Genomic DNA, 27,820 nt, shown 5'->3' with positions numbered 1-27,820 from the left:
GCGGGGGGGGGCGGTGCAGGTGCAGTGGAAGGGATGAGCCTTGTTTTTTCATTTTGGCAGGTCGACTTTGTATTTTAAGAAGAAAAAAGATTGTGCATCGTTTGACATGCATTCTTGGGAGGGGGCATCAACGGTGGTGTGCATTGCAGCCTCTCGGCTTCTCTCCGGAGTGCCTCAATTACACCCCCCTCGTTGAATTATTTTGTTCCATTGCTTTTTAAAAAGAGCAGGGGCGCTGGAGATTGGGGGGCAGGGAAGGCATGGCACATCTGGAAGGGTGGGGGCCTTGCGGGAGAAGAGACTGCTCCCCCCCGCCTTTCTCCTGCTCCCACCTCCCAGGTTGTCCCTTGACAGCTGCTGGGAGATGCAGATCCCCTGGGGAGACCCCCCCACCTCGCTTCATCCCTGCCTTTGCAACAGGAGGTGTGCGGCTAGCCCTCGCGGTACCCTCTCTGGCCTTTTCTGGGTTTGGAACAAGCAGGCGGCGATGTGCGTTGGGGGCCTCTGGTGACTGTTTGCACAACCACTCAGCCAGGAGGCATTTTCTCCCGGTCTTTTCATTTGCTTTGTTTCCCCCCTTCCCGCCTGGGTGGAACAAGCCAGGGGGCTGGATCCACCTGCAGGCCTGGCCTCCCCGTCTCGCCAATGGCCCCAATGATGTCATGCCTTTTGCAGGCTTTCATTTTCCTCCCCGGAAAGAAGAGGTGACAGCCGCGTTGGCTTGGCTGCCGGCTGGGTGGGGGTTCCTGCTGCCTCCCCCCTGGAAGGTTGGCGCAAGAGGGGCTCCGTCCGAGGCCTCAGGGCGAGGGGGGGCAAACCCTCACTTGCCATCAGCCCTGCTGGTGGTCTGTGGCGTGGGACCCTCGTGGCCTGGGGCCCTGGAAGGCTTTCTCCATGCAGGTGTGCAAAGAGTGCGGGCATTCTGACCACTGTTTTGCAATAGCCAGGAGGGGGGCTTATTTCTGGGGGGATCTGAGGGGCATCCTCACGACGCCGGGCAGAGGGGACTGGGCCACCATCAGCTGGAACTTTAGAAAACGAGGAAGCTGCAGGCCTGTAGCCAGCCTGAAAGTTCAGGAGGGGGGACTTGCCCTAAAATGGGTGGTGGTGGTGTTTCTGTAATAAATTTACTTATTCATCTTTTTTTAAACAAAATATTGGGGGGATTTTTATGAGGGGGTGGACACCCTACCCCCCTTCCCCCAGCTACAGGCCTGGGAAGCTGCATTATGCCAAATCGGCCATTTGATCTTCCTTAACTCACTGTTGTCTACACTGACTGGCAGCCACTCTCCAGACAGGGAATCTCAGTCTGGAGATGCACTGAACATGCAAAGCAGGTGCTCTGCCGCTGAGCCCTGGAACAGAGGGCGCTGCATGGAAGTGTTTCAGATGAGTGGTCCAACAGGGCCAGTGTTGTCTACACTGACTGGCAGCTTCTCTATTGGATTTCAGGCACAGCAAGCTTGCCACATACTGAATCAAACCATTGGTGCATCCGGCTCTGTACTGGATACTGACTACACTGACTGGCAGAGGCTGTCCTGGATTTCAGGCAAGGGTCTTTTCCCAACCCTACCTGGATACCCAGCGACCTTCTACATTCAAAACTGCGCTGGCTGGGGTTTGATGGGAGAGTCCAAAATGGCGATGCTGGCTGGAACCAATCTATGGTAGGGTTGGTCTGACCCCCTCCTTTTTTAACAAAACACAAGGGAATAGCCTTCCTCTGTCATGTACAGGGGTGGAATCATCCAGAGTGGCTGGGGGTCATAGACCTGTTACTTTTGGGGATCAGGATCCCAGCCAGGTCCCTAGGTACGAGCCCATCAGCATAAAAGAGATCGTGTTAGCCACTGAGAAGAGTCTTTGTCCTTTCATGCTGATTGGAGCCAGCAGGAGAGAATGGAGGCGAGTCAGCTGCGGAGAAGACTCTTCTCAGTAGCTAACACACATCATCCCCTTGCATGCCGATTGGCTCTTAGGGACGTCTGTTGTAATGGAGCATGGACTAGGAGGATGACGCGGGAAGCAAGGGAGAAAAGGGAAAAGGGGTGCATGTGTCATGACGCTAATGGAGGGATCCTGCACTTCTGACTGTGCCACTACACTGCTGGTCATATACAGATGGGTTCCCTTGACTGAGGGCCACTGTAGAGTGATGAAATTCTAACACGGGGGGGACTTCAGTGCAAGAAGGCATGTGTATGTTGTCCTGTGTGATGTTTTAATATTTACATATTAGGTACAGAGGAAGCTGCCTTATTCTGAGTCAGACCATTGGTCCATCTAGCTCAGTGCTGTCTGCACTGACTGGCAGCAGCTCTCCCGGGTTTCAGGCAAGGAGTCTCTCCCAGCCCTCCCTGGAGATGCTGTCAGGGATTGAAGTTGAGACCTTTTGCATGCAAGCAGGTGCTCTGCCACTGAGCTATGGCCGTTCCCCGAATTATCGGGCTGTTTGTTTATTTTCAGCAGATATCTACATAATATGCTGCAATAATTCTGCTTTTCAGTTAACCTTTGTCATGTATTTGCCATATAATGATTACTAACTTTTCAAAACTGCTTAACTTTATTCAACAATACCAGCAGCAGCAACAACAAGGAAGTGGTCTTTATAGACAAGACTTGGTGAAATGACCCTGGCATGCTCTGTGTGGCTTTGGAACAGCCTTCTCGATAAGTGAAGAGAATGCAGGCCACACAAATTCTTACTAGTCCATCCCAGCATATATATTATATGCTAGGTATTTGTGGCATGCTGGTGATCTGAAGGAAAAAACACACACGCAAAACCTTGCTTCTAGTTTGCAAAAGCATCCCCTGTTGGTGATGCTTATCCACTGCGGGCAACCAGGGCAGCACCTATCTGCAAGTTTGTCTTAACAAAGCTAGAGTCCTTCTCCCATCTAGTTGGCCGCTATGAGAACAGGATGTTGGACTAGATGGACCATTGGCCTGATCCAGTGGGCTCTTCTTAGGTTTTTAGATAATTTCTCCATCTAGCTAAGCATTCGTTTATTTATAAAAGTATTTATATAGCACCCTCTGACGAAACAACAGGGCGGTAGACAGCAACATAAAAAAACATGAAACCCATTCAGTGCATTACAGAACAATCACTAAAGTGATGTTTTATCATTAGAGTGTTTAGGGAGCTCAAAGAACTGGCCCGCCCAGTTCCTGCCCTTGCAAGATAATTTTTGAAGCCACTTGCAGCCTGCCACAAGAAAGCACTCCTCTCAGAGATTAGGCACGCAACCTTCTGGATCCTTAGAAAAGAAAGTGTGTGTGGGGTGTGTGTGTGCACCCACTGTTCTGCCAAAGCAAACGCGTGTTCCCGGCTGTTTCTGTGAATCGGACAGGCATCCCTGGCTTGAGGTGTTTTGACAAAGCAAATGCCTGTTTCTGGATGCTTCTGCAGAGCACACACTCATCACTTGCATGTGGCAAGCTCATTTTCTCTGGGGGCCGGTTTAAATGGGATGGGTTGTAGCAATGTTAGTCCTACTCAGAGTAGGCCCACTGAAATTAATGGATAAGACTAACATAGATCTATTAATTTCAGTGGGTCTACTCAAAGATAAAGACAAGCATATGTAGTCAGGTTAAACAAGAAAAACTTATGGCTTTTGGGGAATTTTACTATCTCAAGACAAATCCCAATGTATGCAGTCAAACGCCCCACAACAGGATGTGTGTTAGTGCACGCATGCATGCTTGTGTGTGTGTATATATGTGTGAGAACAAAGGAACAGTCTGTGTCTGTGTTAGAATTGCTTGTTAATATGTTTTTTATAAAATAATATGTTTTTAACCCTTTTTTAAAAGATGTTTTTAAAGCTTTTTTTCCCAAATGTTTTTAACGTTGTTTTGTTTTAATGTATGTTAAGATCTGTTTTTATGATGTTTTAAAGTGTTTTTAGCGTTTCTGTTTGCTGCCCTGGGCTCCTGCTGGGAGGAAGGGCGGGATATAAATCAAATTATAAATAAATAAGCTTAATTCTGCTTCCCTGGATCAGTTTTTGTTTGAAAAGCCCCGTGGGAAGTTCACTATCCCAATACTTCTAACTGGCTGGGGTAAAATACTCAAAGTGCAGGAATCCGTAGGGAACCCTTTGGAACATTTTCTGTCCTAGCCTCTTTTTGGTTTTAGGAACAGAGGAAGCTGCCTAATACTTAGTCCAACCAGTATGGAGTGGTTTCCCCCCACAAACACTCTTTGTACAGATTGTTTTTTTAAAAAAAACTAGTAAGTGGCTGAACTTTGTTTGCTATAGTGCAGGTGACAGTGCCCTAGAAGAAGAGATGGGCTAACCTGTGGACCTACATCTCCCAGCATCCCTGATCATTAGCTGTGCTGGCTGCTGGGGTTGTGAGGAGCTGCAACCCAGCAGCATCTGCAGGGCAACAGGACTATGTTGTAGCAGTGTAAATTTTGCAGCGATGAGTGAAGGTGGGTGAGGGTGATTTTTACCCTGTCTTTGCATAGAAGATCAAGATCTTTGTCTCCTGTCTTGGACCAAAATGTTGGTTACTTGAGCAGTAACAACAGGTTTCACTTTCATTTGAGATTGTGGTGTCATCGCAATTATGTTCTTTTCTGTTTCAGGATGTTTATAATTAGACTTCCTGGTATATCATAAAGCTGGAAAGTCCCAAGCGAGTTATTTTCCCTCAGCAGCAGTTGCTTGCAATTGTGGTGACATTTTGCAGTCTGCTTTTTCTACAATCCCTATTTGCAAAGTGAAAGTTATCCCTTCACTAAAAAATAATAGTACTTTTTACCACCTTAAATTACATATGAATATAGTCCTACGTGAACCACATGAACCTCAGTCAGACATTGTTGAAATAAATATGGAATGAGATCAAATGTTTGTCATACCCAGAGTTTGTCATACTCACTGAAACCAGTGGAATAAAATATCTAGCTGTAATTTTTGTCCGTGTTCTGTGAGTGCCTCCAGACTCTCAGTATTTTGTGGGAGGGATTCAAACGCAGCACGCCAGAGCTTTAGGTTTGCGTTATTTAAAGTGAATTAAAGCGCTCTGTTGCCCTAGCGCAACACTTAAAACAAAGCAGTTTGGACATTGGTGGGGAAATGCACTGGAAAATGTCAGATGAATGAATGATGCATGGGAAGATTTGTAAACACCCTCCAAGCAAATTGGGATAAATGCTTGCTGGGCGCTTCCAGGCAAACTGTTTATTGAGCATCTATCCTGACTTTGTTTGCAGGGAGATTAGGTGACATTGGCTATTTAATGAACATTCACTCTGACTTGTTTGCGCGGAGGCTAGCTGGCATTGCATCAAAACAAGTCCTGTCTCACACACTTTCCAGTGCATTCTCCTGTCACTTTCCTTATCGCAAAGAAGTCAGATCTTTTGGGAAGTCAGGGTTGTGGCCAAGAGTTCCAAATCTGCTTTAACTGCGCATGCTGAATTTGCCTGCGTGTGATTGAATCCCACTCGAAAATAGCGACATTCTGGAAGGTCTCCTTTGTCATATATAACCACCCCGCAAAGAAATCAGAATGATTGTTTGGTAAAGAGCGGGCATAGTCTAACCACCGCATAAGCTTTGTGTAAGCAAATCAGAACAAATGGGGAATGAGCAGGTCGTCTGGACTGAAGGAGCCCTATGACTGGCACCTTGCTCTGCCAACCAGCAGCAATTCATGAGCAGGCAACAGAGGTGCTGGGCCTGGTGAGGAAGGAGGGTAGTCCCTATTTGACCTCCAATACTTCCGATAATGAAAGCATTCAGTTTCGCCCATTACAAGAACTGTTTTTTTCTCCCTGAAATCAGCTGAGTTTGTTTTGTGTTTTTAAATTGCATTGAGGGTGTTGTATCTTTCTGAGGTTTGTGTGTTCAGTACAAGATGTTTCTAGGCAAGCGGAGGGGGGACGGGGGAGCAAGGCTTGGGCTTGAACAGATGGGCAGCAAGAACAGACAGCTACACCAGCCGCTTTGTCATTTGAATTTCGCAGGGAGGATTAAGCAAATGTGGGGTTCAATGGGTGGGAAAATCAGGGCTGTTGTTTCCTATCTGCATCTGACTCTCATGCCCAAGCACAACGTGTCCATCCTGAATTGTGCCTTCAGTCGGGTGCACCGTCTGAACCGCCGAGAGCTTCAGAGTAAATAAGCTGGACTACTCTGAGTAGGACTTACTTGAATACACTAAATACATCCCAGTGTGCACCAAATGTTATCATGTGGTCATCTTGGCACAGCAAATATTTCCTCTCCAGCCGGAGTGTTTTCAGCTGAGGCCATCTCCTCTCCAGATCTTGTAACTTGAAAGTGGATACTTGAGTTATATTAATGCTCATCGTTCCTTATTGATGATGGGTTGGAATCATGTTACCAAACTTGGAACTTCAGGCAACACATTTTTCCTGCCCATAAAACATTGCTGATGCTATAAGGCCACTTACTGCTAATGGGAGCTAATGGGAGAACATCGGGTTGGAATCTGGGCTCCTGCTGGGAGGAAGGTTAGGATATAAATCAAATAAATAAATAAATCTGAGCTGTGATCCACCATAGCATGCTCACTTCAAATTTCATGGCTGCCTTGTAGTCACTAAGTGGCAAAAAGCTCTCTTTCAGCCCCTTATCCCACTTCTGCAGGATGGGGGTGGGGTATAATGATACTGGCCTCCCTTGCAGGGCTGTTGTAAAGGTTACTTTGGCATTATGTACTGGCTAAGCTTTATTGACCTTCTTGCTGCTTGACATGCCCCTCCAGCTACAGACTGCCCCTTAACTAGGAACCCAGAACATAGGCAGCTGCCTTATACAGAGTCAGACTGCTGCTCCATCTAGCTCAGTACTGTCTACACTGACTGGCAGTGCTCTCCAGGGTTTCCACAGGGGACATGCCCAGCCCTCCCTGGAGGTTCTGAGGACTGAACCTGGGGACTTCCTTCATGCAAAGCAGGTCTTCTACCACTGAGCTGTGACCCTTCTCCAAGGGTCCTTTTCTCCCTTTTTTAAGAAAAAGCTTCTCCGAGCGCCTTACAGAAATCAGTGTTAAGATGGTCATTAAGTGTGTCAGAGATAAGAATTATTTTACCATTGACGTGGTGCTATTATGACAGAGGAGACGCTGGCACTAGAAGGCTGCTCGTGTTGGGAGGCTTCCCCTCGCACAGCTCTTCCTCCCGTTGCAGTCTGCAAAAGGTACCTCTTCCTGTTCCGTTTTGTTGAAAACAAGCTCACCAGGTTTTGTCACAGCCTCAACCTCTTATTGTACACCATCTCTTGGCTCCTTATACTCAGGCACTGATGTCATGTGGACTAGGATCCTCACCAGTTCTCATCAGTGGACAGGGATTCTCACTCATAAGCAGTACTCTTGTTTGTGTGCCGCGATTCTGCAGAAGGACAGAATGTGATACTGGACACAGAATTTAACTTTCTGAGAATCACCGCTTTTATTTGTTCATATAAAAAGCATGTTTCTAGCACTCATGGCTGCGATGATAAGCTTGTAAGTGGGGTGAGCAAAGACTGCTGAAACATCAGAATTCAAAGGAGGGGAGGGATTGGAGGCAGAGGTGGGACAACTCATGACACAGGCATTTGGCACCTCATTGAGGGCTAAAGCTACATTTTACTTCGGAGATCTGTGACTGGAACTCCAAACAGCTAAAAGGAGCTGTGGGTAGGGGGGATAGGAGAGAATTTCAATTCAGTTCACATTGAAAGGCAAACCTTCCTAATTTGTACTTTCCAGAACAACATGCAAACTGAAATACAGCCACCTTTTGAAATCCTCACTTCTCCGAATTTTACAGTGCAGTTCTCCAGCAACATGCACAGAAATGCAGTTACTATTTTATTTATTTATTTATCTGAGGCATTTAAATATTGCTTAATCACTAGCATGTCACTTTCTGAAACAACGCAAGAGCTGAAACGCCGCTGCCATCCTTCGAAATTCACAATCCCCCAAATATTGCAAATCGTTCTCCCGCCAAGTGATGTGCACCAAAAAAAAAATGCACATGGTGGGGTAAAGTGTGCGTAAAAATGCTTATATTAGTGAAAACAACATCCAAAACTCATTATGTTAGGAAAATTGCATTGCACAATTGTGTATATTAGGCAAAACTGCATACTATATGTATATTTAGATAAATCTGCACTAAAATGCCAGTGAATTTTCATGTGGACTTAAAAAAAGAAAACAGTTACCAATTGATGTGGCAATCTGGAGAAATGAAGGTAAGTCTGGGAAAATGAGAAATGGAGGTAACTGAAATTGGACAGATTCGCCCTACATAGGAACAGGCTGTTCTGATCTGAGTTGTTCAAGCACTGGCTATGTGAGGAACCCCACTGGGACCTGGGGAGAGGGGGGGTCTAATTGCTTCCTCCAGCCACATGACCCTGGTCCATGTCATCCTCTTGTGGGTTGCAGAAGGGGGAAACTTGCAATCTCAGTACAGGTGCCTGCATGTTGTCCTTTCCTTTGTAAATAGCCAGTCTTTGGGGAGAGGGATTTAGATTGGGGGGGGGCTTGGGGAGGGAATGGGTAGGCATTCTCCCTCCCCCCCCTCCACTTGTAGTCACTATCAAAATCGGGAATGTCTGTGGCTGTTTCTTCATATAAGAAAATCATGTTGGGAGATCTGGTTGCCCTGAGATCCCTTACAATCCTTGCACCATTCCCAGACACAATTCCCAAGGGCTCCTTGTGGGAAGCACAGGTCAGTGAAATACATTTGACCTCTGCAGTGAAGACTTTGGGGTGTTGGAGAAATCTGATGGAAACGGGAGCAGAAATGGCCGATGTTCTCCTGTGCATCCCATGTCCAGAATGGAAATCAGTCCAGCAAATGTGGCTGGTATTCATTGTTTTGTTGCTGCTTTCAGTCTGCAAAAGATAATTGATTATATCCCCCCATTTGCGTTCCCTTTTCATTGACATGAACAGTTTGGGAATAACATAATGATAATATCGTTGACATAATTTCTTGACAGCGAGACAAACAATGTCGTTTTTGGCAGAAGACAAACGGCTGCAGAATGGAAACAGTGCAGCATGCGGCGGATACAGGGTGGAACGGGCAATGATGCCATCTTATATCCATAGTGAATGCCCATCTTTTTCTCCCTCCATTTAATCTGGATTAACTGTTTTTGCAGGATGCTGTTGTTGGATTTTTTTGTGGAAACAGTACATCCGGATTAAATGGGAAAAATAACATGGGGTGACACTCTAATGTGGATGATGTTGTGTGGACAGTGCAAAAACCTTGCATGCATGAGCAGCACTGAGTCTGCAATGATCCGCTGTGTGGCAGCACTACACAGTCTCTAGAACAGGAGTGGTCAGAGCACAGCCTTGAAATTTCACTATTATTATTTGGAAATCAGGACTCCTATCTGATCTTCTGTAGATACGTCCGGCATTTCTACCAGTTGATGCTGATCTACTTCCTCTACCTGCTGTGGAAATTCCCTTTCCCATCTTAGGTTTAGCAGAATTGCAGTATAAATACGCAATTATGTTTTTTTAAAAGCTTGATTTAGAGAAGACATAAAATCCAGCTTCTTAAATGTGAAAAAGAAGAAGAAAGAAGGAAAAATGATCCCACCAGATCTGGATGCCTCAGCCTTGTGGAGCCCTAAGCACAAGAAACATACAACACAAAACCATTTTCTAGGTATCGCATCAAAGGTTTAATGCCAGACCACCTGGGAGTTTCCCCTCTCCTGGAGATAAAGAGTTGTAAGCACTTGGTGTGTTGAAAAGCGCCCTTGAAATTTGAAAGGCTAGGAAGAGGATGAAAGCGCACTCTTTTACCATCTTGCTTTGAGAGGGTCTGTATTGGGAGAAGAAAAGATCCGTGTTTGCCTGTGGTTGCCAGCTTTTGTACAGAACAGAGGAAGCTGGCCCATACTGAATCAGACCATCGGCCTATCTAGCTCAGTAGTGTCTACACTGACTGGCAGCAATGGCTTTCCAGGGTTTCAGGCAGGGGACATTCCCAGCCCTACCGGGAGATGCCATTGGGGATTGCACCCGGGACCTTCTGCATGCAAGGCAGATGCTCGGCCACAGAGCCTGGCATGGCGTTTTGTTAACCGCTCCCGGGATCCAGCTCCCCTCCTTCATCACAGAAACGGCATTGTTCTGTTACTGTCAGTTTACTACTCAGAAGTTAGAGTGTTTGTGGACGTTCCATGTCACCGCCACTGCTCAGCCAGTGCAGGCTGAGAGCTGGAAAGCATAATGGGAAAAGGACCCAAAATCAGAGTGGCCTAAGGAAAGGAGACAGATGCAGCTCCCCAGGGAGGGCATTCAATAAACAGGGAACCACCACTGAGAAGGCCCTGTCATCGTGGGTCACCACCACCAGAACCCTTCCTTGCTAATCATAGGGGCCGAGACTGTCAATATGGGGGGACTCTTGGTGGAAAAAGGTGAGCTTTCAGTTGAATATTGTTTCTCCTTTTCCTCCTCTCCTCCCGTCCAATTCTTCATCCAGGTCTTCTCCATCGTTGTTTTTGGCTCTATCATCAACGAGGGTTACAGCAATACTCGCGGGTCCGGGGTGCTGCATTGCATCTACAACAGCAACGAGGACGCCTGCAACTACGGAATTGCCGTTGGCCTTATCGCCTTCTTGGCCTGCTGTTTTTTCTTAGTGGTGGACCTCTACTTCCAGCAGATCAGCAGCGTGAAGGACAGGAAGCGTGTTGTCCTCTTTGACCTTGGCTTCTCAGGTAGGGCCTGAGGGGAAGGCTTAATTGACGGCAGACTTCCCCAATCTGGGGCCTGCCAGATGTCTTGGACTACAACTCCCATCAGCCCCAGCCGGCACGGCCATTTGGGACTACAACTCCCATCAGCCCCAACACACAGTTGTAGTCCAAAATATCTGGAGGGCCTCAGGTTGGGGAACACTGATTTAGGATATGCTTGGAGAATTGCCTATTTATGTACAGTATTAGATATATATCCCTCCTTTCCTCCAAGGAGCTGAAGGTGGTGCACATTTTTGTATTTGTTTTATGAATACAGTTTCATTGCTGATTTAATGCTGTTCACTGCCATGATATTTTCCCCCCCTAACATTGACGGTATAAACATTTTTCCAAATAAATAAATATGTGGTTCTTCCTCTCCCCATTTTATCCTCACAACAACCCTGGGAGGTTGGTTACGCTGAGAGATGGTGACTGGGTCAAAGTCACCCAGTGAGCTTCATAGCCGTGCAGGGATTTGACACCAGGTCTCCTAGGTCCCAGCTGGATGGTCCAACCCCTACACCTCTCTGTCTCTTACAGTTAAGTTTGATTTTGAAGTTTATGTATTTCAGCCCTGGGACCCTCAGGTGATGATCAGATGATAAATACTCTTAACAAATAAGTTAAAGGCCTCCCGTGATCCCAACTCGGTGCATGTCTGGAAGCACGGATGGTCTGTCTGGGAGAATAGGCATTTTAAGGGTTGATACGGTTTTTAAATAAATGGAGGGTTGAAATAACAAGGATTATTCTTCCTCTTCTTATTGTTGTTATTATTAAATTTCTCCTAATGAACACATGTTGTTGTTTGCAGTTTGGGCTCACGTACACACATTTTCCCTAATATGATACATTTTTGTAAGTTATTTTCAGTTACTAATTTTAAACATACTCTCCCCAAATGCATGCATTTTCAGAAACACTTTTTGGTGGGAGAACTGCATTGCAGAATTCAGATTAAGTGCAAATTCTGAGATATGGCTGTACTTTGATTCGTGTATTCTTTGTGGCGTAGTGGTTAGAGTTCTGGACTAGGACCTGGGAGACCAGGGTTCGAATCCCCACACAGCCATGAAGCTCACGGGGTGACCTTGGCCTGTCACTGCCTCTCAGCCTCAGGGGAAGGCAATGGGAAACCCCCTCTGAATACCGCTCACCATGAAAACCCTATTCATAGGATCGCTGTAAGTTGGAATTGACTTGAAGGCAGTCCATTTCATTTTCATTGTTTCAGAAAGTGCAGATTTGGTAAGTACATCATTAAATGCAAACGGAATTGAATTTCTTCCCCATCTTTAGCCAATGGTCAGGGATGACAGGAGTTGTTGGCCAAAACATCTGTAGGACACCAGGTTGATGAAGTCTAGTATAGCCCTAAAGCACAAGGCAGGTCAAGACACTCACCACACAAGATTCTGTTGCCAGGGCAGCTGCAGCCTGTTTTGTGAGGTTCTGGTTCCGAAGGGGTCCTCCTAACTTCGCAATAGGGATGGAAAGATCTGTCAATTTCAATCTCTCAGTTTCTCATTTTTACAGTCAAATTTTCCTGGCCGTTCAAAGGATGCATTATTGTTAATTGCTCATAATGAAAAGATCACTTTGACTGTAGCCAAATTTATTAACTCAGCCATACAGATAAGGAAGAATTTTCCCTTCCCTTAAATTAGAGGTTAGGAACCTAGGTTTTACTCTATTTTATAAACAATTTAATTTTATCCTAATACGACTTTACTGTGTATAGATGTCGTTCCAAGGAGACAAATAGACTAACCAATCAACAGTTTTAATTTGTATATGTATATTTTATTAATATTTTAAGCATGATTTAATATTTTCTGATAAGATATCCTTTTGCATTTTACACCAATATTTGTATTTTTTCGACTTAAAGGTCTGTCGACTAATAAATAAACAAATTCAAATTCAAGTCTTAATTTCTGTTCTTAACATTTCTGCAGCAATTTGCAGGGATTTTTAAAAAAATCCTCATTAAAATTCTTTAGCTTTTGTGCAAATTTCTCTTAATAAATACAGTAATGTATGCAGTTTTGACTAACGTACACACATTTGCAAGCCATTTCTCCTAATATAATGCATTTTGGTCTGTTATTTTCACCAATATATGCATTTTTATAAACATTGCTTGGTTTGGGAAACCGCATCACCAAATTTGGATAAGTGCAATTTTTGAAAGATTGCCGTGAGTTTTGGTTCTTGCAGTGTTCTGGAAAGTGCGAATTTGATTTTATTTTTGATTTGAATGTGCAAAATGCGGCTTTAAATGCAAGCTGAATTGAGCTTCTCCCCCATCCTACTTTGTAATAACTTCATGGTGCTGAATCCACAGTAGAGCCGGTTGTAATGATGTTGGTACGTACACAGCCTTGCGCTCTCCAGCTCTGCTGTGCCTTAAATCAAGTTGAAGAGTTAGCATTTCCAGTGGAAAGGTCACTTTGACAGCTAAGTGCCCCCAGGAGGGTGATGTTATATTGTACAAGTAGGATAATATGAAGTCGCTATACACTGATCTCCCCCATGGACCTCTCCAGCTGAATATTGTCTGATTTGTTGGAAGCTGTTTTCCATCAGCTCAGGTAGAAAGAGGTCATTCCTAGCTAGGAATAGGGAAGAAATTTGATTCAGCTTGCATTTAAAGGCAAACCTACCTAATCTGCACTTTCTAAAACAATAACGATACAAAAAAAAGCCATTCTTCAAAATTTGCATTTATCTGTATTTATTTATTTGCAGTGGAGTTTTCCGGCCAGATAATGTGTACAAAAATGCAGATTACTAGGTTAAAGAGTGAATAAAACGCCTGTGTTTAAAACATGTATGGATTTGTTTTTTAATGTTTTTAAAGCTTTTTTTAAAAATATGTTTTTAAAGCTTTTTTTTTTTTTAAATATGTTTTTAAAGATTTTTTTTTAATATGTTTTTACGGATGCTTTGTTGTAATATATTTTAAAGTCTGTTTTCGGTGCTTTTGTTTGCTGCCCTGGACTCTTACTGGGAGGACGGGTGGGATATAAATCTAATAAATGAAATAATAATAAATAAATATGTTAGAGAAAATAACATACAAAAATGCATTAGACTACGGGAAATTGCTAGGCAAAAATATGTGTATTAGGGGAAATTGTGTACAGCTGTGTGTATATTAGGAGAAAGAGGCACTAAAATGCTGATGAAGTTTCAAAATGTCTTTTTAAAAAATTAAGAAATTTGCAAACTGATGTGGACATGTGCAGAACTGAATTTAAGCCTGGAGAAATGGGGAGCTGAACCTAGCATCCCTGCTCCTAGCCCTGTCACCTGATTATTTCCCATGAGGTGCCCAGGAATCAACCATCCAACATGCAAACAACGTGCTCTACCACTGCGCCACGGCCAACTTATTTTTCCTACTAGGGCTCCTGTGCCTTTAAGAAATGCATGATGGAAGGAAAGTCAGCCAGTGGGTGGCATAGCCATGCGGAGGAAAGGAAAGCTTCACTGGAAAGTTCCTTGGGAAGAGGGACTGATTGTTAAACCACTCTGGGAATTGTAGCTCTGTGAAGGGAAGAAGGATCTCCTAACTCTTAGCGCCCCTGAACAGACTACAGTTCCAGGATTCTTGGGGGAAGCTAAGGCTGTTGAAGTGGTATAATAGTGATTTAAATGTATGGTGCAGACGTGGCCTGAATCAGCACTGAAGACCCAGAAAACAGGGAGGAAAGCCAGTGTGGTGTAGTGGTTACAGTCCTGGACTAGGACTTGAAAGGCCCAGATTCAAATCTCTTCTCAGTCATGAAGCTGGCTGGGTGTGACCTTGGGCCAATCATTGTCTCTTGGCTTTGTGTCCCTCACAGGATTATTGTGAGGATAAGATGGAGTGGGGAAGAACCATGTGTATCACGAAAGGTGAGATATAAATGAAATGTACTGGTGGCCACATTCACACTACATATTTATTCCACTATTATTCCACTTTAAACAGTCATGGCTTCTTCCCCCAAAGAATCCTCAGAAGTGTAGTTTGGGAAGGATGCTGAGAGCTGTAAGGAGACTTCTATTCTCCTCACAGAGTTACACTTCTCAGTGGTTTAACAGTCAGTCTGTCTTCCCAGAGAACTCTGGGAAATTGTAGCTCTATGAGGGTCTCCTAGCAACTCTCAGCACCCTTCACAAACTACACTTCCCAGGATTCTTGGGGGGAAGCCGCCAATGACTGTTTAAAGTGGAATAAATGTCTGGTGTGGATGTGGCTGGTGATTTCAGGTGCTCTGGGGGCACCTGGTGCCCCCGGCCAGCCAGACTCGCGCAAGCAACCTGATGGGCCCTTTTCCTTTCCAGGATTCTGGTCCTTCCTGTGGTTTGTGGCCTTCTGCTTCCTGGCCAACCAGTGGCAGCGGACACCGAAGACGAGCAAAGATGCTCAGCCCGGGGCGGACGCTGCAAGGGCGGCCATTGCTTTCTCCTTCTTCTCCATCATCTCCTGGGTAAATTTTTGTCTCTGGTGACTCTGTGATGTGTGGAAGGGATCCTTCGGCTTCTAGGGGGGCAACTGCAGCAGAAGCCCCCATTCCCCCACCATCTGGTTCAGTTTTTCTTTCCTTTGGGCAGCTGTGCTCTTGCCCTCTCTTTATTTATTTTCTTTATTATTTCATAATTAAATTTATATCCCCGCCCTTCCTCCCAGAAGAAACCCAGGCCGGCAAACAACACACACACAAAAAATCTGTGAAACATCATAAAAACAAAACATCTTAAAAACATCTTTTAAAATACATCTTTAAAACATTTTTTTTTAAAAAAACTAAAAACAATTCCAACGCAGACTGGGATAAGGTTGCCCTGGGCTCCTACTAGGAGGAGGAGGGGGATATATATATATACATACATACATACATACATACAGTATATTAAATAAATAAATAAGGTCTCTACTTTAAAGGCTTGTTGAAAGAGGAAGGTCTTCAGTAGGCACTGAAAAGATAACATTTAAGATAATATTTAAGGGGAGGGAATTCCAAAGGGTCGGTGCCACTACACTAAAGGTCTGCTCCCTATGTTGTGTGCAATGGACCTCCTGATAAGATGGTATCTGCAGGAAGCCCTCACCTGCAGAGCACAGTGATCAACTGGGCATGTAAGTGGTAAGACGGTCTTTGAGGTATCCTGGTTCCCAAGCTGCATAGGGCTTTGTACACCAAAACCGTGAACTTGGCTGTCAGCCTTGGACAGCTCCTTGAAAGTTTGGACATAGCACATACATAGTTAAAACACTAAATTATCAAATTACAATTTCAGCACCCATTAAAACATCCTTAATTAAAATGTACAGTAAAGCGAGCCACTTAAAAACACAATAATTAAAACTAGTTGATAATACCAAGAGTTCAAGTGCAGGGAAGCGCTTGGCTAAACAGGTGTACCTTCAGGAGCCGGCGGAATGCCAATGTAGATGGTGCCTCTCATATTCCACAACACTGGTGCCACCAGTGAAAAACTAACCATTATGCAAGAGGGAGCTGTTTCTCTTCCTCTTGCATAATGCTAGAACCCATTAGGGTCATCTAGTGAAGACGAATGTTGGAAGAGTCAGGACAGACAAAAAGGAGGGACTTCTTCACATAAACAATGGAATTCGCTCCATCAGGAGGCAGTGAAGGCCACCATCTTGGATGGCTTTAAAAGAAGATTAGACAAATCCATGGAAGATAAAGCTAACAATAGCTACTAGCTTTTTCCAGAACTAGACCCATACACCATAGCTGGAGCCAGCAGTGAAGCTTCTGTGCCCATGGCCAATTGAACAGGATCTTGAGGGTGATCCACTTTGGTTGGTGAGCCAGCCATACTGAGCCAGTGTCCCATCATTTGCACCTGCCTGTGTGAAAACTCTCTGAAGCTTCCTCTTTTTCTCCTGCTAAAGGTTGCCCTGTCTGTGAAGGCCCTCCAAAGATACCGGATGGGGACTGATATGTCTCTCTTTGCCACGGATCAGTTTCCTACCGACCCCAACACTGGCTACCCAGGCTACCCCACAGGCAGTGGTGTCGAAAGCACAGAAACCTACCAGAGCCCGCCATTCTCGGAGACCTTAGACACCAGTCCAAAAGGCTACCAGGTGCCAGCGTATTGAAGGGCAAGAGTCTCCCGTGAGGTTGTATAGCAAACGGGAACTCAGTCCCAGAGAAATGGGCCAACTTCCCTTTCATGGTGCAGTATAGTCAACTGGTTGGTTGCAAGTGTATTCAAAAGTACCTTTTTTAAAAAATTAATGTGGCAAGTTACGTGCTGGGTTAAACATACTCTTAGCTAATGGTGCAGTGAATTCTCGACAGTGGTATCGGTTCTCGTCTTACCTGTCCAAGGATTTTTTTAAATATTTAAATGACAACAACAGTGTTCCCTCTAAGCATGAAACTTTAGGATGGTTGCTACTCCCCATCTTTGTGAGCTGTCCCTGTGATCTTGGCTCGTGTGGCATTTTGCTGAATTCACACACACAATCTGGCAATAGGCCAGCCTGTTAGCAATCCCCCCCCCGCCTTACACAGACAAATAGATGCTTTATCTCGTGCTTCCAAGGCTAATTCAGAAAATTTTGCTCCTGTGGTCTTCATTATAGGGACCTTCCACATCCTCCTCTCTCCTATTTTTTTTCCTTTAAAGCCCTAGCAAAATGTAGTTTTAAATCAGCCTTCCCCAAACTGGTGCCCTCCAGGTGGTTTGGACTCCAGCTTCCAGTTGTGCTGTGCTGTCTGGTGCTGATGGGAGTTGGGAGTCCAAAACACCTGAAGGGCACCAGGTTGGGGATGGCTGTTTTTAAAAGAATGTGCCAAACTGAAAACCAAAAATAGCAGTTGTGTTGTTTTCATTTGTATTTGTGTGTACTGTACATAACATATTTCCTGTGCAAAATGAGTGAATATCTGACGTGTGTGTTAGCTTTGGGATTCTGCTACCACAGGTAGAGTTTTCCATATGGCTTTGTTGTGTAATCATTTTTGTACATCTTTTAAACCGAAATTATTGCTCTCAGTGGCAGAGGAGAAAAGTTCCACACTCTGGCCATCAGCCTTTAAGAGCCTCCCTTCCAGTGGGAAAATGTAGCATTCGGTAGCTCAGCTATCGTCTCAAAATAGGGCTTGTTAGCTGGTAGGGCCCTAGTCTTGTCCTGCTGCAGGAGGGGTGTAGCCCAGTCAACCCGTCGTTTCCCCCAATCCCCTCAGAGATAGGAGACATATTTCAGGTAGCCTGGAAAAAGTTGGAAGGGGAAAAGAAGAACTATGTCTTTTGTGAGGCTTCAATGCCAGACCACTTTCAACAGGGCTGGCTTCATGATGGCATCCAGTAATTTGGTTTAAAAAATGCCACCACTATCAGTATGCAAATATTTGGTAGCCCCTTTCAATACTAATGATGCCAACATTTATTCTTGCTGTCCCTTTAAAATTGTTTAGAGGCCTTTTTCTTTTTTAATTCAGAGTTTGGGAATAGCTCCAGCCTTCCCTTGTAAAGAAAGTTTGGGCAAAAAGTTTAAGTGGCAGACAAGAGGGGCAGAAATGACCATTAAAAGTCAGAAATCAGACAAAAAAAGCTAAATCCTCTTGAAGGAGCTGTAATGCTTAAGTGTTACACAGAGAGTGGACTTAAATGTGATTTAATTTATAAGAAGATGAGTAGGCAATCTGATATAAAATGAAGCTGCCTTTTAAAGTGATTTTAGCAGCAAAATGTAAATTATTTTATATTGAAGTAGATAAATATAATCTTCCATTCTTACTCAGGTGCAACTCTGAGGAAATTTGATCTCTGAAATTCCACTGCAGAGATAGGGACCCCGATCCAGCAAGAGATCTCTGTGTGTAATGAACCTTCAGTAGGCATATGCCCTTAACAGTTCGACAGAGAATAGAGAATATAGATTTTATCATGAAATACAATTAGTCTTGTGGACAAAGACCTATGCAGGGTCTACACCAGAACCGAGAAGGCTTTTAATACAGGGTACATGAAGAACTGTAGCAATATTTTCCTTAGAGAGAACACTGGCATTTTAGCAGGTCACAAAATTGTGTCTAGATATATTTGGGGGTGGGGATTGGTGATAGAAAAAAACACACACACATACAAACCACAAAACTATAGTACATTTAAATGTTTCTTTAAATTGATTGTACATGTGAAATAAATGTCTGTTCAGTACAGTGTATTTTTTCTAACTAATGATAAAAAAATTCATTCAGAGTATCCTTGTATTAATTGTAAAGAGAAAGAGATTACGTTCTGTCTGATTAGTAGAACTGTCTTGATCAGTAGTGTTAATGTGCTATATATTACACTTTTGAATGTATGCACCCAAATGCCTACATCTGCATTCTCTTCCTTTTCAACCTGTTCCTAACCTCCTTGGGATCAGCTCAGTGGTTTGTACAAAACTGTATCATGCAGAAAGAACTCAGGGCTGGCCCAAGATTCTTTGGTGCCTGAGGAAGAAAATCCAAAATGGCAGCCCCACATGGTTAAATGGGAGGTTCTCCTGCTTTAACTCTCAGGCATTTGGGAAACTCTGGATAAGATGCAGACACATAGGCCCATTATCACACCAGAGCCACTCCTTCAGAAAACCTGGATTCCCATTGCCCATTCCAATATTGACATGAAATTGATGTTGACCTAACTTGCCTTTCTCCAACCTGGTGCCCTCCAAGTGTTGTGGACTACAACTCCCATCAGGCCCAACCAGGTGCTGATGGCAGCTGTAGTCCAAAACACCTGAAGGATACCAGGTTGGGGAAGGCTGACCAAAACACTCCAAAACGCTGCTAACTTCTCCTAAGCCCCACCTTGACAACAACAACAGTAATAATAATATAAATGAATGCTGGAAGCAGCCCTTACCTAATAAATGCAAGGGTCTGTGGGGTCTGTTGATGCAGGATGCATGGGCCTTGCATCTCCTGTTTCATCGTCTCCTTTGCACAGTCTTTGGGACAAGGAAGGGGAAGCTGTGGCCCTCCAGATCTTTGTTGACTACAGGTCTCATTGTCCCTGACCATTGGCTATGCTGCCTGGGGCTAATGGGAGCTGGAGGCAAGAAGCATCTAGAGGACCAAAGGTTCTTTATCTTTGCTTTAGATTATTTTTTAAAAAACACAGATGTATTTCTTTTTGGCACTAGGAGAAAGGTGTGCACGGGGGAGGATAAGGGTGGTGGCAGCGAAGTTCCAGTGCCGCCTGGAAAGCAGACTGGTGTGGTGTCCTGGCACCTCACGCTTGGAGTGGGAAAGCAGCCCTTGCTCTTTAGCCGACATGAGAGCCTCCTGAGAGGAACTGGCAACTGGTGCAGATGTTAAGAACCTCAGAAGAGCCTCTTGCATCGAGCCAAAGAGGCCCCCATCTAGTCCAGCATCCTGCTCTTGCAGTAGCCAAACAGAGGCCTCTTTCTGGGAAGCCTGAAAGCAGGACCCGAGCGCAAGAGCACATGATCTAGGGCAGGGATGGAGAGCTTGTGGCCTGCCAGGGTTGGCCTGCACCACCATCCAACTAGCACTCCCCTTTTAAAGCAGGGATGGGAAACCGGTGGACCTCGAGGTGTTGCTGGATGACAGACTGGCTGCTGGGAGTTTATTATTTATGGATAAACACCTTTGTATGCCACAATTTCATTTGGGGTGGGGGAACTCCATCAAAGCAGTTTGCAACAAATAAAAACCATTTAGTAAAAAGCATTTAAAAAATACCGTAAAAACAAAAAGTCAGCTACCAGAAAAAGGCATCATCTTAACCGCCTGCATAGGCCTGGCAGAACAGAGAGGTTTTCAGCAGGCATTTAAAGGCTAAAACAGAAGGTGCCTGCTGAATCTCTGTTAGCAGAGGAGTCCAGAGAACTGGGCCAATGACACTGAAGGCTTGATTTTGTGCTGATGTTAAATGAGCATCGCCAAATCTGGGGATGACCAAGGCCACTCCTGCAGATGATCTCAATGATGGGGCTGGGATACAAGGGTTCAGGCGGTCCCTAAGGTACCTGGACCTCAGTTGTTCAGGTCTTTGTAAATTAATACAAGGACCTTGAACCTGGCTTGGTAGTAGATGGGCAGCCTCTGCAGATGTTGGAATCCAGTAACCCCTGGAGGCTCCTCATCTGTGATTTACAAACTCAGGTAGGGGTAGAGGATGAAAGTAATAAAGTCTGCAGGCTGTAAAGGAATATGTTGGTCATTTAAAAAAAAATGTATGGCCAAAAACTGTCAAATGCAACAAGGAAAATATGGGTAAGCTGATTTCATCATCTTTTGCCTGGAAAAATATTGCAAACAAGGGACAAGCGGCAGCAGAGAAAGTTGAGGGCCCTCGTGTCTGGGAGGAGAAATAGCAGCCATTTGGAGAGCTGGTTAGCAGGAGTCTGGACCACTCTCAGAAATAAAAAATTGCTTGTTTTTTAGTGTGGGTAAAAATGGCATGGGGGGGGAGAAGAAGCTGGTCACAATCCAGGTAGGGAGAATGCAGGCAAACACAGTTGGCCACAATCCATGGCTGTGACTGCCTGGAGTGGGTCACAAAACGTTTAGGTGTTTGTTTCATACTCTCATGCTGAACTGTAGCGTTACCCTCAATTTATCCAGCTAAGTAAACCAACCAACAGACTTTGGCCCGTTGCCAGCTCCCTGCTTTATTTTATTTTTTAAAAACCCTTTGCCCGAGGTGTCAAAAAGCTTTTGCTGTCCGTTTCCCGATGTTCATATCAGCACCACTTAGCCAGTATTGTGACTCATGCCACGTAATGGCGACTTGCAGCGTTTACTGCACTGGTGTACATAAGGCTCAGGCCTCTCTAATCAACAGATTGAATGGCAAGATAATAGGCAGGAGCTATTAGATGAGTCGTGCATTTTCCTCTATCAAGACCCTTCCCATTTTCTTGATAATGCTTAATTTTCATCTCCAGTTCAGCTTTCTTCCATCAGACTGGGAGAGGCAATTAGTTGTGGTGTTAAGAGTGTGTGGAGGCAGGCTGCTTTTCTATAGGGGTGGAGCCTGTCAAACGGGTGCTCTGTCGATGCAGTCCTTGGCACCTGTGCTACCTGCATGATGTGCTGCCTGCAGGTTTCTAAAATGTGCCAAAATATAGCTTAAAAAAGGGGGCAGGGGCAATATATTTTTACAGCTGGGGTGCACAGGGGCAACTTGGAAAGGCCTGCACATACACCCACCACCCATACCTATCGAGTAAACTCTTCATGTGCAACAGCTCAGAGCACAGAGAAGCCATCTCCGTGGGACCATAAACTCCCATGGCAGTGGGCTGGGGGGGCAGGTTGCATGGGAGTTTATGGTCCCATGAAACTTCTTGCCCTGACCAGTTTGCCCCACAGAAGTAACCCCCACGCAGCAACTGCTTAAAGGTGTCTACTAAAAGCTCTGGCTAGTAGCGTGCGCTCGTGTATGTGTGTGTGTGAGAGGGAACTTGTGTAACAAGATGCACAGTTGTGAGTTATTTTCCCCACAAACATTGTGTTGTGAAAGCTGATATACATAAGCCCTATACCTTGCAGATGTTCCTTGCCCCATAGGCAAAGCAGCCTGGCTTTCATGTTTTAGCATACCTAAGAAGTGTCTCTCTAAATTAGACGAAGACCGATTAACCTCCTTCCCACCCCGGAAACCGAGATAGATATAAGCGGATATAGCAACAGCTCTGATCCCGACAAGGAGCACTCTGCAGGTCAAAGAGGCCACCGCTGCAGCCTAGGAGAGGCCCATGTCAGTTTGTTGAGAGGCAGTGAGGTGGCACTACCCCCATTTGCAGCAGGCCATCTGGTCAAGCTTCCTGCAGCCAGCCTGCTGAGAGCGGAACAGGAGTCAACATGCCCCGAGTCTATATTTGTGTAGGACACAGAAAGCTGTCGCTTGGTTGTAGCCCAAATGCTTCCTCTAAACCCATTCCAAATTAAAATGCAGTCTGTATTGTACCATGCTTGTTGAGCTTAGTACAGGACGTCTTCCATCATAACCTCAAGGAAATAACATGGTGTGGTCTAACCCACCTCTGCCCCTTCTCCTGGAGAGTTGCTGAAAGCCTCGCTAACAGGCTCATGGACACCTCTTCTTCCTAATCTTCCCACCAGGAAATTATCCCTCAACCCACTCCCCAACTAGCAGCTTTCCTCCAAGTGCCACCCAGCATAGCAAAGCCGACTGCTTAATGTTTACCGAGTTTTTATGCTGCAGGAGTAGAAACAGGTTAACGCTCTATTCAAGCTAACTCCAGCTACCCAACCCCTTTACTCCTTTCATTCCAATACAGAGCTTCTTCATGAAAGCCCCCTTGCCTTTTTAACTTGTGCTGTAACATAATGGGCAGGGGAAACTCATTTTTGCTCCACGGTTCACTCATTTGCCTTTAATAGATTGTGTAGAGGCTACCACATGTAAGAGAGAGAGTGTACAAAGATTTTCAGGGCAAACTAGGCCCAAGAATGCCTTTTAACAGAGACAGAAAGAACCCTCATATCATTTTCATAATTTTTAACAAGATACCAAACATGCAGATACCTCCCTTCAAAAGCAGATTGCTTCAAACACACACACAACAAAAAGTTGCAGTTGTTAGTTACCCAATGTGCCCTGTGGTAGAAAAGTGGACTGTGTGAAAAATAGGGTTTTAAAATGTTTACAGTTCTTTTGTATGTATATAACTATAGATTAGATATACATTTTGGAAAAACAAATCATCACTTTGTGACTGCATTATTTTAATTGTCTGTGTACCAACTGCAACTTATTTTTCAATAAACAAATTAAAAATGAATTACTTGAGCCTTCTGTTGATATTCTGTTGGATCACGCGCAAGGGGAGAAGAGAGAGACACCAGCAGGTGACTGGAGCAGCAAATGCAGGCTTATAAATATCTGGTCACCTCTAGTAATTTAGAATATTGACCAGGCGGGGGGAAACCTATCAGACGTTGGCTCTTATAAGCCATTTTTAACTGCAGCAGAAAAGCTAGCAAAATCTATCATGGGCTGGTAAGTTATTTGCAAGTTTGAGCCAATGGTACATTCTGCTTCACGAGGAGCAGTAACTGCTGGTAATCACAAACAGCAGCTGTCTAATTTTCATTTAATCGTTGCAACAGAGATCAGGGCAGGCTGCTTATGGTGGCTCTCAATGAAGAGAGTGGAGACAGAATTGCTCTTGGCTCTATAATTATTTATTAAAATTATGTCCCGCCCTTCCCACTTGCAAAGCACCGCCCACCACAGTGGGCCCTTCTTCCTGTTGCCAACTGGCTGAACCGCTAGAGCCCGACCAAACCATGAAAGGGGCCCCAGACCTTTCAAACAACCAGGAATTCTAACCCAGCAGAGTTCTCAGGTTTATGGAAAATCTGCATGTATGTAGACAGGTCCTTTTCAGTGTTTGCTGGGACCAAGGGTGCACAAACTTCAGCGGGCAGAGGGGAAAAGGCCCTGACTTCCTTGCCAACATGCAGTCTGCTCGTGGAGGGAAGTGGCTGAAGAGCCCTACATTCTTAAGTGCTTTTATTCAAGAAGTACTTTTAAGAAAACCAACTTAGAAACATGCTTGGCTGAGCAATACAGATCTTATGATATAGGAACAGCAATTTAAAGTGCATCCTTTGTCATGTATTAACAGTAAGATAACCTTGGATCATTCCCAAGATTTTCAGAAAAGGTTTAAGTTCTCTTGCCCAAGCTCCACTAAAACAAATGGGGAGCTCTTGTAACAAATCAGTTCAATTCAGTGGGGCTTTTGCAGTACTCCTGGTGAAGTGCCCCCAGCTTTTTGTGGCCAGGTAGATTCATTTAGTAAAAGGACGCCAATATTAATTTCCAAAAAGGTTTTTTTTTTAAAGTTCCTTTTACATTACCTGGAAAGAGAGAAGTGAAAGGCCATAACATGAAGCCTTGTGCAAGTAAGCCAGTGCGAAGGAACCAAAAGTGGCAGATACCTCTACTTAAAAACTCCGCTTAGACAAACAGCTCATCAGCGGGTCAAATGGTTTCTGGACTGTTCCAATTCAGACTACAGGCAGGGGTAAATTTCAGTGACTGAATTTCAGTCTCCCCGCCCCCCTCCAGTACAAAACAGATGTTCCTTCAAAACTAGATGAATGGGAGGAGGGTTCTAAGGTAGCTGTCCCCATATGCCAGGATTTCTATTCTCAGGGGTGGAGGTTGTTTTTGGTGGGGTAGGTTTTATTTGCTGCTAAAGGATGAAAGGTATTTGTGATTCCTACTCTGGACTTGAACAACAACAACAAAAAGTTGCACACTGGCGGCTGGTACGTCTCTGACCTTCATGAAAGTTTAGGACTCCCGAGATGTCCCACTAAGAGAGGTCTGCAAGGAGCTGTTAAGGAAGCGTACCCTGTTGAGACAATCTAAAGGAGGAAACTCTCCCTGGCCACAGGGTACAATTTTGATACTAGGTAGCAGCTGCCACAGTTTTCCTATTCCCTTGTAGGTACACCCACAGAAGATTGCACTTCAAGGCATCAGATGGCAACGTCAGTGTGGAGTAGCATTTAATGAATCAACCACCAGCTGATCTAAGCCAGCACAGATTCCTCAAAGACAAATGGAAAAAACTGAACTTTCATTACTAGGGCAGAAATGCCCATTTTACACAGAGAAGAAAAAGTTTTGAATACTATTATTTTTTCCTACATGCAGTTCTAACAGAACAAAACAAATCTGGGTTTCTTTCAAGAAACATAAGCTTGACAGGAAAAAAAGGCTTAGGAGCAGCTTTGAAATCTAGGTGTAATTCTTTCCTTAGCAGGTCCCCTCCTTGTCCATGGAAGAACCTCGCTCCAAGAACTGAGCTGAAGAGAGGAGGACGGAGGGGCCTTCACTTGCCACTGCGCTTTTGCCCAGCTCTACGTTCCCAACACCCTTCCATCTTGCGCAGCCTATGTAACTCGCATCTTAAGTGTGACAGATAATGAACCATTTCCAATGGTTCTCTGTAGTCAAAACGGTAAAAAAACACAACCCCCTCCCCTGCCCCCATTTCCATATTGTGCCAAGGTCAGAAACTACTTAATTTATCAACTGTGGCAGCAAACTAAGCTGCACCCCCTGCGAACCTGCAATTCCAGCCTACTTTGAATGACAGAAGGGCAATCATTTTTGCAATGGCTGCATCTGCCACCTCCCAGCGACCTCTAAACCTGCCAGCATCTTCCATCCTCAGCCTCTACAAACTCCCTTTGGCCCACCCACAGAGCTGGCTGCTCTACTCTCTACAGAGAGCCTGCCCTTCAAGAAGCGCAAATATTTTAAAGGATGGATATTGGCTTTATTAGTCACCTGGAAGAGCTAGCTGATGATCCGGCTAATGGCCTGCAAGGACGGGAACTCCTCCTCCTCCTCCAGGTGAAGGCCTTTGTGGGAAGCTAAGTCCTGCTGGGTCAGCACCTGCTGGCATGTGGGGCAGACACAGCAGTTGAGGTCGGAGTCTAAGTCTGTCTGCCAGGCATTCCTCTTGTTCTTCCGGGACTTGCTGGCGAAGGAAGGGGAGAGGCCTGACTTGGCCTTCGAGTCATTGTGGGCAGCAAGCAGTTCCTGCTGCTTGGCCGTGTCCGGCAACAGCACAAGGAGCTCATTGAAGATCTTCTTGAAGTTCTCACCCAGGAGCTCCTGGCAACTTTTGTAATACTGAGCTGCGGATATCAGACCCTGGGCAGAGAAAGGAAGGTTGGACAGTTAGAACACAGAAGGAAGGAAGCAGCCTGGTAAAACGGCACTCAAAGCCAAATGTCTGGAGTGGAGACAAAAAGAGAGCGATTACTCAAAGTGCAAAAAACACCTCTCAGGGCAGCACAAAAATGCAGTAGATCGATCACAAGCACATTTCCAAGTATAAAGATGACTTTTCCTATGGAGAAAAGAAGGTTAGACTGACTAGGAAGGTTCGTTTTCTACAGGGGAAGGAGTGTGCTATGTCTCCCACTTGCTTCAGAGATGGGTCTAAGCAATGACTTGATGTTTGTTTCCTTCTTGTCCTCCCCGCCCCCCAAGTTCAGGACAAAATGAAGCCAATTTTAAAAAATAGAATTTGGAACCCAAGAAATATGTTTACACATATGCCCTCCCGCTCCCCTTGAGAAGAATAGAGAAAAGACAAGCCTATCAAGGTATTAACTCTGGAAGAAGGATACTTCCCGATCTACACTGCAGCAGTGAGGCAACCTTTGAATGGGTCTGGATAATCTCCATCTTCTGGAGAGAACAGGCATTCATGCTGAAGTGCAACTTCTCTTTCTCCTTTGGTGATGGAGATTATCCAGGAGTATCCAGCAGTATAATAGCCTGGGGTGGGGTGGGCCTCATAGCAAAAAAAAAAAGTTCCATTGAGGAACCACTTCTTGGAGCCTCAGGAAAAGTGTGTCAAAGTATGGGAGAGAAAGTGCTTTAACTGCCCAAGATTTGCTTTGGTGGATTTTGCAACCAATCTGATAGCACTCTGGATCCTTTCCAAGGGGCCATAGAACCAGACAACTCTGCTGATATTGCAGTGGCATCTGAATACCTGGATGAGAAGCTTGTGCAATCGGTGGCAAATATGAATTCCCTGCAGATGCAAATGGGCTATTAGGGAGACCATCAGCTTCATAAAGACCCTTGGAACAAGAGATAAGATTGAACAACCTTGTATTGAAAGTGATCATTCACATAAGCAAATCTGAGGTTATCTGCAGTGCTTCTGGAATTTGGGAACACGAAGACATCTTTCCTAGAAAGCCACTGAACCTAAAAAGTTTCCTTACTAGAAAGCTTCCACTATTGTTCTGAGAGTTTTTAAAAACAAATGTGCTCAAAAGTTGCAGGTTCAGAACAGCTCCCAGTACCGGTCCTCTTTTGGTACAACAAAGGTATCACTTCATGGGGGGGTGTCATTTGACTTCTTAGCCTTGTTTTGCTTTCAATGAAGGTGTCTCCCTGTTTTTTACTTGGCCAACTGACTCCACAAACTGAGAGGGGAGGGACAAAGAGGTATGTGGTTTAGAAGATTCACCACA

At 44.8% G+C, this 27,820-nt stretch overlaps 2 protein-coding genes across 3 annotated transcripts in view; one reads left to right on the top strand and one right to left on the bottom strand.

Annotated features, from left to right (window-relative positions):
- The window catches only part of SYNGR3 (synaptogyrin 3), a 31,069-nt gene extending 7,489 nt beyond the window's left edge, over positions 1-23,580 (top strand). For both annotated transcript variants that reach the window (XM_061600284.1, XM_061600283.1), the window contains exons 2-4: positions 10,514-10,751; positions 15,111-15,256; positions 16,693-23,580. In XM_061600284.1, the coding sequence (XP_061456268.1) occupies positions 10,514-10,751; positions 15,111-15,256; positions 16,693-16,902 (594 nt within the window). In that variant the 3' untranslated portion in view covers positions 16,903-23,580. The remainder of the gene's footprint in view (positions 1-10,513; positions 10,752-15,110; positions 15,257-16,692) is intronic.
- Positions 23,158-27,820, bottom strand: part of ZNF598 (zinc finger protein 598, E3 ubiquitin ligase) — a 25,428-nt gene continuing 20,765 nt past the window's right edge. Inside the window, exon 12 of the mRNA XM_061600282.1 lies at positions 23,158-26,477. Within this exon, the coding sequence (XP_061456266.1) occupies positions 26,118-26,477 (360 nt within the window). The 3' untranslated portion in view covers positions 23,158-26,117. The remainder of the gene's footprint in view (positions 26,478-27,820) is intronic.

This window comes from Rhineura floridana, chromosome 17 (assembly GCF_030035675.1).
Source record: "Rhineura floridana isolate rRhiFlo1 chromosome 17, rRhiFlo1.hap2, whole genome shotgun sequence".
In the NCBI taxonomy this organism is placed as follows: Eukaryota; Metazoa; Chordata; class Lepidosauria; order Squamata; family Rhineuridae; genus Rhineura; species Rhineura floridana.
The sequence above is the reverse complement of the archived record's forward strand: the minus strand, read 5'-3'. Positions and strand labels throughout refer to the sequence as shown.